The sequence below is a fragment of the Morus notabilis genome, unplaced genomic scaffold (genome assembly GCF_000414095.1).
Source record: "Morus notabilis unplaced genomic scaffold, ASM41409v2 Scaffold2146, whole genome shotgun sequence".
NCBI classification, from domain to species: domain Eukaryota; kingdom Viridiplantae; phylum Streptophyta; class Magnoliopsida; order Rosales; family Moraceae; genus Morus; species Morus notabilis.
In genome coordinates this window covers 97,369-107,489 of record NW_010357960.1, presented here as the reverse complement: position 1 = coordinate 107,489, position 10,121 = coordinate 97,369, and the positions used below count along the sequence as shown (strand labels likewise).

The following is a 10,121-nucleotide window of genomic DNA, read 5'->3' as shown; positions in this document are numbered from 1 at the left end:
TTTAAGACAAAAAATAAAGAAAAATATAAAAAATAGAATATTCATAAAAAATGGTGCCGCTTGTGGCATTAATAACTAAAAATCATATGCTAATTTTACAATATAAAACATAAATAAAAATGTAAATTTTTGACCCATTCCAGCCTTTGAGCTGGCCCCGGGGCGCCCTATTACGTGGGCCGAGGGCTTTTTGACAGCGTTTTTCATTTTTTTTTTCTTTTTTGAGGCCATTTTCTTCTGACATGCCTATAAAAATTTAAGATTCATGTGTGTAAAATTTCATTATTTTTTCACGTCGTTTTTATTTTATTATATTTTTTAAAGACGAAAAATAAAGAAAATCATAAAACATAGAATATTCATCAAAAAATGCGGCCGCTTCTTGCATTAATTCTTAAAAATCATATATTCATTTTAGAATGTAAAATATAAATAAAAATGTAAATTTTTGACACATCCCGGCCCCTGAACTGGCCCTTGGGCGTCCCACCGCGCGGGCCGGAGGCTTTTTGACAACATTTTACTTTTTTCTCATTTTTCAAGGCCAATTTTTTGCTGGCATGCCTACAAAAATGTAAGGACCGTGTTTGCAAAAGTTCATTATTTTTTGACATCATATTTATTTTATTATATTTTATAAAGATGAAATATAAAGAAAAACATAAAAATTAGAATATTCATAAAAAATGATGTCGCTTGTGGCATTAATAACTAAAAATCATATGCTAAATTTAGAATGTAAAACATAAATAAAAATGTAAATTTTTTACCCTTCCCTGCCCCTGAGCTGGCTCCAGGGCGCCCTATGACGCGGGCTGCGGGTTTTTTGACAGCGTTTTACCTTTTTTTTTTCTCTTTTTAGGCCATTTTCTTCTAACATTCCTAGAAAAATTTAAGGTTCGTGTCTCTAAACTTTCATTATTTTTTCACGTCGTTTTTATTTTATTATATTTTTTAAGGATGAAAAATAAAGAAAATCATAAAAAATAGAGTATTCATAAAAAAATGGTGCCGCATCTTGCCTTAATTCCTAAAATTCATATATTAATTTTAGAATATAAAATATAAATAAAAATATAAATTTTTGACACATCCCGACCCCTGAGCTGGCCCATGGGCGCCCCACTACGCGAAGCGGGGGCTTTTTGACAACATTTTACTTTTTTTGTCATTTTTTGAGGCAAATTTTTTCTACCGTGCCTACAAAAATGTAAGGACCGTGTCTGTAAAATTTTCTTATTTTTTGACGTCATTTTTATTTTATTATATTTTTTAAAGACAAAAAATAAAGAAAAACATAAAAATTTGAATATTCATCAAAAAATGGTACCGCTTGTTGCATTAATTCCTAAAAATTGTATATTAGTTATAGAGTGCAAAACATAAATACAAATATAAATTTTTGATACATCTCGGCCCCTGGGCACCCTACTATGCGGGCTGGGGGCTTTTTGCCAGCGTCTTACCTTTTTTATCATTTTTTGAGGCCATTTTTTGCATACATGCTCAGAAAAATTTAAGGATCGTGTCTACAAAATTTCATAAGTTTTTTGCGTTATTTTTATTTTATTTTATTTTTCAAGCACAAAAAATAAAGAAACTCATAAAAAATAGAATATTCAATAAAAACTGGTACCGCTGGTTGGATTAGTTCCTAAAAATTATTTATTAATTTTAGAGTGCAAAATATAAATAAAAATATAAAGTTTTGACCAATCCCAGCCCCTGGGCGCGCCACTATGCGGTCCGGGTGCTTTTTTGCGGTGTTTTACTATTTTTTGTCAGTGTTTTACTTCTTTTTGTCATTGGTTGAGCCCTTTTTTTGTAGACATGTCCAGAAAAATGTACGGATCATGTCAGCAAAATTTCAGAAGTTTTTGACGTCGTTTCTATTTTATATTATTTTTCAAAGATGAAAAATAAAAATAAAAAAAGTCATGTAAGATAGAATTTTTATCAAAAAATGGTACCGCTTGTTGCCTTAATTCCTAAAGATCATAAATTAATATTAGAATACAAAACATAAATAAAAATATAAATTTTTGACCCATCCCGGCCACTGGGAGCCCCACTACGCAGGCCGGGCGCCCTTTTAACAGCCCTTTACATTTTTTGTCATTTTTTGAGGCCATTTTCTACAGACATGCCCAAAAAAATGTAAGGATCATGTTTGCAAAATTTCATAGGTTTTTGACATTGTTTTTTATTTTATTTTATTTTTGAAAGACAAAAAAATAAAGAAAAAGATAAAAAAATAGAATATTCATCAAAAACTGGAACCGCTTGTCGCATTAATTCCTAAAAATCATATATTAATTTTAGAATGTAGAACATAAATAGAAATGGAAATTTTTTACCCATCCCGCCCCTTGGGCACCCCACTACGCGGGCCGGTGGCTTTTTGACAGCGTCTTACCTTTTTTTTTATCATTTTTTGCAGACATGTCCAGAAAAATGTAAGGATCGTGTCTGCAAAATTTCATTATTTTTTTACGTCTTTTTTATTTTATTATATTTTTTCAAGATGAAAAAGAAAGAAAATCATAAAAAATAGAATATTCATCAAAAAATGGTGTCGCTTGTTGCATTAATTCGTAAAAATCATATATGAACTTTAAAATGTAAAACATAAATGAAAATATAAAGTTTTGGCGCCCCACTATGCGGTACGAGAGCTTTTTGACATCGTTTTACTTTTTTTCCTATGTTTTTGGCCATTTTTTGCAGACATGCCCAGAAAAATGTAAGGATCGTGTCCGTAAAATTTCATAAGTTTTTTACATCGTTTCTATTTTAGATTATTTTTCAAAGACGAAAAAAATCATAAAAAATAGAGCATTCATCAAAAAATGGTACCGCTTGTTGCTTTAATTCCTAAATATCATATATTAATTTTAGAGTACAAAACATAAGTAAAAATGTAAATTTTTGACCTATCTCGGCCCCCGGGCTCCGCACTACACGGGCTGGGGGCCATTTTAAGAGCATTTTACTTTTTTTGTCATTTTTTGAGGCCATTTTTTTAAGACACGCCCAAAAAATGTAAGGATCATAACTGCAAAATTTCATAACTTTTTTACGTCATTTTTATTTTATTTTATTTTTCAAAGATAAAAAATAAAGAAAATCATAAAAAAAAGAATATTCAACAAAAACTGGTACCGCTTGTTGCATTAATTTCTAAAAATCGTATATTAGTTTTAGAATGCAAAACATAAATAAAAATATAAATTTTTTACCCATCTCGGACCCTGGGTGCCCCATTACGCGGGCTGGGGGCTTTTTTACTGCGTTACTTTTTTGTCACTTCTTGAGGCCATTTTTTAAAGACATGCCCAGAAATATGTAAGGATCGTTCCTGCAAAATTTCATAAGTTTTTGACATCGTTTCTATTTTAGATTATTTTTCAAAGACGAAAAATATCATAAAAAATAGAATATTTTTCAAAAAATAGTACCGCTTGTTGCATTAATTCCTAAAAATCATATATTAATTTTAGAATACAAAACATAAGTAAAAATGTAAATTCTTGACCTATCTCGGCCCCTGTCCACCGCACTACGCGGGCCGGGGGCCCTTTTGAGAGCGTTTTCCTTTCTTTGTCATTTTTTGAGGCCATTTTTTTAAGACACGCCCAGAAAATTGTAAGGATCATAACTGCCAAATTTCATAAGTTTTTTACATCCTTTTATTTTATTTTATTTTTCAAAGACAAAAAATAAAGAAAATCATAAAAATAGAATATTAATCAAAAACTGGTACCGCTTGTTGCATTAATTCCTAAAAAATCGTATATTAGTTTTAGAATGCAAAACATAAATAAAAATGTAAATTTTTGACCCATCCCAACTCCTGGGCACCCCACTACGCGGGTCGGAGGCTTTTTGACTGCGTTACTTTTTTGTCACTTTTTTAGGCAATTTTTTAAAGACATGCCCAGAAAAATGTAAGGATCGTGTCTATAAAATTTCATAAGTTTTTGACATCATTTCTATTTCAGATTATTTTTCAATGACGAAAAAAATCATAAAAAATATAATATTATTCAGAAAATGGTACCGCTTGTTGCATTAATTCTAAAAAATCATATATTAATTTTATAATACAAAATATAAGTAAAAATGTAAATTTTTGACCTATCTCCGCCCCTGGACACCGCACTACGCGAGCCGGGTGCCCTTTTGAGAGCGTTTTACTTTTTTGTCATTTTTTAGGCCATTTTTTTACATATGCCCAGAAAAATGTAAGGATCATAACTGCAAAAATTTCATAAGTTTTTGACATCGTTTTTATTTTATTTTATTTTTCAAATATAAAAAATAAAAAAATTATAAAAAATAGAATATTCATCAAAAACTGGTACCACTTATTGCATTAATTCCTAAAATCGTATATTAATTGTTGAATGCAAAACATAAATAAAATTATAAATTTTTTACCCAGCCCGGCCCCTAGGTGCCCTACTACGCGGGCCGGGGGCTTTTTAACAGCGTTTTACCTTTTTTTATCATTTTTTGTGGGTATTTTTTAAAGACATGCCCAGAAAAATGTAAGGATCATGTCTGCAAAATTTCATAAGTTTTTGAAGTCGTTTCTATTTTATATTATTTTTCAAAGAATAAAAATAAAGAAAACCATAAAAAATAGAATATTCATCAAAAAATAGTACTGCTTGTTGCATTAATTCCTAAAAATCATATATTAATCTTAGAATGCAAAACATAAATAAAAATGTAAATTGTTGATCTATCCCGGCCCCTGGGCGCCCCACTACACGGGTCGGGCGCCCCACTACACGGGTTAGGGGCCCTTTTGACACCGTTTTACTTTTTTGTCATTTTTTGAGGCCATTTTTTGCAGACATGCCCAGAAAAATGTAAGGATCGTGTCTGTAACATTTCATAAGTTTTTGACGTCATTTTTATTTTATTTTATTTTTTAAAGACAAAAAATAGAGAAAATTATAAAAAATAAAATATTCATCAAAAACTGGTACCGCTTGTTGCATTAATTCCTAAAAAATCATATATTAATTTTGGAATGCATATCATAAATAAAAATGTAAATTGTTGATCTATCCCGGCCCCTGGGCGCCCCACTGTGCGGGTCGGGGTCCCTTTTGACAATGTTTTACTTTTTTTGTCATTTTTTGAGGCCAGTTTTTAAAGAGATGCCCAGAAAAATGTAAGGATCGTGTCTGTAAAATGTCATCAGTTTTTGAAGTCGTTTTTATTTTATTTTATTTTTTAAAGAAAAGTTGAAGAAAATCATAAAAAATAGAATATTCATCAAAAACTTGTACTGCTTGTTGCATTAATTCCTAAAAATCGTATATTAATTTTAGAATGCAAAGATAAATAAAAATTTAAAGTTTTGGCCCATCCCGGCCCCTAGGCGCCCGACTACGCGGTCCGGGGGCTTTTTGATAGTGTTTTACTTTTTTTTCATTGTTTGAGGCCATTTTTTTGCAAACATGTCCAGAAAAATGTAAGGATCGTGTCTGTAAAATTTCGTATGTTTATGACATCGTTTCTATTTTATATTTTTTTTTCAAAGATGAAAAATAAAGAAAAGCATAAAAAATAGAATATTCATCAAAAAAATGGTACCGCTTGTTTCATTAATTCCTAAAAATTATATATTAATATTAGAATACAAAACATAAATAAAAATATAAAATTTTGACTCATCCCGGCCCCTGGGCGCCCCACTACGCAGGTCGGGGGCCCTTTTGACAACTTTTTACTTTTTTGGAGGCCATTTTTTGCAGACATGATCAGAAAAATGTAAGGATCGTGTTTGTAAAATTTCATAAGTTTTTGACGTCGTTTTTATTTTATTTTATTTTTCAAAGACAAAAAATAAAGAAAATCGTAAAAAAGAATATTCATCAAAAACTGGTACCACTTGTTGCATTAATTCCTAAAAATCGTATATTAATTTTATAATGTAAAACATAACTAAAAATGTAAATTTTTGACCAATCCCGGTCCCTGGGCACCCCATTACGCGGGCCATGAGCTTTTTGACAGTGTTTTAGCTTTTTTGTCATTTTTTGAGGTCATTTTTTAAAGACATGTCCAGAAAAATATAAGGATCGTTTATGCAAAATTTCATAAGTTTTTGACATCGTTTCTACTTTATATTATTTTTCAAAGACTAAAAATCAAGAAAATCATAAAATACAAAATATTTATCAAAGAATGGTACCACTTGCTGTATTAATTCATAAAAATCATATATTAATTTTAAAATGCAGAATATAAATAAAAAAAAAAAATTTATCCATTCCGGCCCCTGTGCTCACTACGCGGGCCGGGGGCCCTTTTGAGTGTCCTGGTCAAACGCCGCGTCTAGTTTCCATAACCGAGTATTCAAATATCGGTCAATGGCTTTAGAAGTCCACGCACGACATTTCTGAATCATACATTGTGTCATGTAACATCTTGTATAAAACAACGTTAGTCATCCCAAATGCCAAACCAGCTGTGACAAAACACCACTGATCTCTACAATTCACAAAACACTACAAACATTTCAAGCTGGTCTTCTGACAATATGCAAAGAATGACTCGGAAACAAATTGTGGAAAAACTTCATGTTCCGGCAAGGCCTTTGCTCGGCGATGGAGCCAAGATTGATCAGAGAAGACAACATGGTCTTGTAAGGCACAAAATCAACAATTCCACCGTTTCATCATCATCAGCTTCAAGCTCTCGTCTTCTACCGACGTTCTCTACTAAGAACCAAGTCCCTGCATCAACTCGGTCAGTCCAATGCCGTCATCGATATGGATACGCGGCGCCTAGGGCCGTGGAGGTATTGATAAAGAGGGCACTAACGCCGCCGAAACGCCGCTTTACGCTTCGGTGGTGGAGTTTTAGGCCGACCCTTAGTCGGCTCTCCAACATGTCCACGGCTTAAGGCCGGCTAGCTTAGGAATAATTGCTTTATTTGTTTGTTGGAGAAATCGCAATGTATATATTCTCTAGTACTCTGCGAGAGTGGTATGATTTCTTAAATTTTTTCCCGTGTACAATAAACCAAGTATGTTGACTCATTTAATTGAGATTGATCAACTGTACATTAACGCAGCCTGTTAATTAATGCATTTGATTAGCTGACTTAAGACTTCAATCTCTTAGTCCTTAAAATACTAAACTTTACATTATGCAATGTGAGAGAGATTGAAGGAGTCAATTAATTATGTGGGAACTTTAATTCAGCAGTGGCCAGTCCTTGTTTGTGGTAAATGACTGGGTCCTCCGATCACCTAACGCGTTCTCAAACAATAGGCATTACTGTGGCATTTTCTAAAATTTTACCAATATATATTGTTGCACAAATGAGAGTAGCAAAAATTTGAGTGGAAGACGCGAGTTCTGCTATTACAAGTCATGCAATGTATATGGTGTTGCTTTTCTCAATTCATGAAACTGGAAAAATTGTTAAAATACACAACAGTGGAAAAAATTGTGGGCAATTTTTTCTCATGTTTATTTTCGGTTTATTTTTCATTTTAGCTCTTGAATTTTGAGTTTATAAAAAAAATACCCTTACATTTTGAATGTTCTCAAGATTATACCTTTGAATTTTAGATTCATGTCAGCTTTATACCTTTTCAGGGTCAATTATTGAGTTTGACCTTATAAATGAAAATTTTAGCCTATGCAATTTATCGGTAAAGATGAAATTCTTAATGATAGTTGGTTGTATTCACTAATTTTTGCAATAATAGCTTTTTTCACAGCGGGATTAACTGTATTTTATATGTTTCGGATCTATTTACTTACTTTTGAGGGACATTTAAATCTTTATCTTACAACAATGAATGGAAAAAAAAAAGAAAAAATACAAAAATAGTATTTTCAAGCTGGTTATAAAGGTAATTTGCCTGTTAGTGTTTCAATTTGTCGATTGGTGTTTCATTACAAATTTATTTATAAGTTACAAAGGGTAAGTTTATTAATTCAAGATCAAAATCAGATGTCAACCTAGAAAAGATGCAAATTTCATGTGGATTTGAAATTTATAAGGGGTAATTTTTTTAGAAACATCCATAATAGAGGGTTCTTTTGATGAACTAAAACTGTAAGGTATAAAATTGTAAATATACCTATTTTATTTATAAAAATTTATGCTCTTTTTAGCACAATTGTCCTTTAAACTTTTTGAGGTTTAGCAAATTGTCTTCCCCTCAAACTTTTAATTTTGACAAGTTACCCACTCAACTTGATTAATTTTGCAATTAGTCCCATTTGACAAACAGTCGTAAGATTTTTAATGGAATAAACCATATATTACTCACATAATGTGACGTTTTCATGAGGAACCTCTGGAATTTTTTACTTTCCCAGAGTTAACTGTAAAATTAAAGTGAAAAAAAGGTTAAAAAGTTGTCATTCTTCTTCCTAAAGAACCATACCCAGATTTCTTTTCTCCAAGAATTCCATTAAACAACCTTGATGGAAGAAACAAAGTAGCTAACAAAACCCAAATTATAGTAAATATTCTAATATAATTGCTATCAGTTTCCAAGAAGTGGCGAGATGTCATAAAGTGATGGCGGATCTAGCTGGAGTTTGGTGAATATGGTTCGGTTGTCTATAGCTATAAAGACTCTGTACTACATATGAGAAGGTTTTTATCATTATAATTTAACTCTGTCACGTGTGATTAGAGTTACTAGTGAGAACATAATAAATGTGAGCGTTTACTGTTTTGATTATGATAGGGAGTTTAAGACCAAATTATAAAGATGTAATACTGGTGTCGACGAAAAGTGGAGATTGGTGGGATTTAGTTAGTTCTTTATACACTTTTATCTTGTGCTTTAACTAAGCCTTTTAAATAGCATAAGTATTGTTGATCATGTTTTCCTCTATGCGGGACTCAATCAATTATGGCCTTTTATTTTAACTTGGGGTGGCAGGATCTAAACTCTACTGTTTTATTATTTTCACAACTTAAGTTTTATTATTATAATATTTTTTTTATAAAAATTTAAATTTAACATTTTTATTATAGTGTTTTTTCTTCACATGCACAATTTAAGTTTTTAACTTGAGTTGTACAACAAACATATTTTACATCTTATAGTGGAATAATATGTAAAATTCCAGATAGACAGTGTCTATAACCACCATTTAAAAAGTGTCCCATTCCAAATGCTAATCTTATAAGATAATCTTATTACAAAAAATGTATGTAAGAAATCCATAATCATTCAGACAGAACAAAATCTTTTAACGTACAAACTAAACTAAAGTTATCACAAAATCTTCTAAAATCCCAACACGGAAACTTCAAATATTATTTCCCAAAACCGGATTGTACTCATCAAAATCAACTTTTCAAAAACCAAATGATCACAAAATCTCACAATTAAACCAAATATCTAATCCCATCTTGCCCTTAAAATATCATTCATAATTCAAAATAAATCAAACACTTAGGATATCAATTAAAATATAGGAAGAAAATTCCTAACAAAATATAACATTAAGAGCTTTTACTAATGAAAAGGAGCACGTGACAGTCTTTTTTTTTTTTTTTTTGAAATACTAATGAAAACGTGGTGATACTAATCATGTGGCGCTATGTGATTTCACAAATGCGCTAATCATATATCATTAATTAGATTGTGTGGATGTTACTCATTTAATGTCCTAACCAAACTCAAATTAAGAAGTATGAAAGTGTTGATACTAATCGTATATAATCAATCTCATATAGTGGTAACTCCTTAATTGATGTCTTCTATTATAATGCTAAACCAAGTATTGTTAGTAATACAGTAATAATATTGTGGATGTACCACAAAATTACATTCTTCTTTTTTTTTTTTTTTTTGGGAAGCCGTTAATTACTCTTTAACACTATCATAGACTCATAAAGGACTTCGCAAAAGTGCTACCTAAAGTATATGAGCGCCACTTTGGGAAGTTTCATATTTTATTGGGTCAATGTAGGAAGATGTATAAAGTTGGAGGGCTGCAGACGTTTTTTCCTCTCATCTTATTGTCCACATTGAATACAGGGGGGCGGGGCGGGGGGACTGGGTCTTTCTAATTGCTTTCCTGGAAATAATAAATTTCAACTTCCAGTAAGCGTCAGCAGG

General features: G+C 31.4%; 1 protein-coding gene across 1 annotated transcript; it reads left to right on the top strand.

Annotated features, from left to right (window-relative positions):
• Positions 1-6,568: 6,568 nt before the first annotated feature.
• Positions 6,569-6,925, top strand: LOC21389498. The gene has a single exon (XM_010091198.1). The coding sequence runs from the start codon at positions 6,569-6,571 to the stop codon at positions 6,923-6,925; it is 357 nt and encodes a 118-aa protein (XP_010089500.1).
• Positions 6,926-10,121: the final 3,196 nt, after the last annotated feature.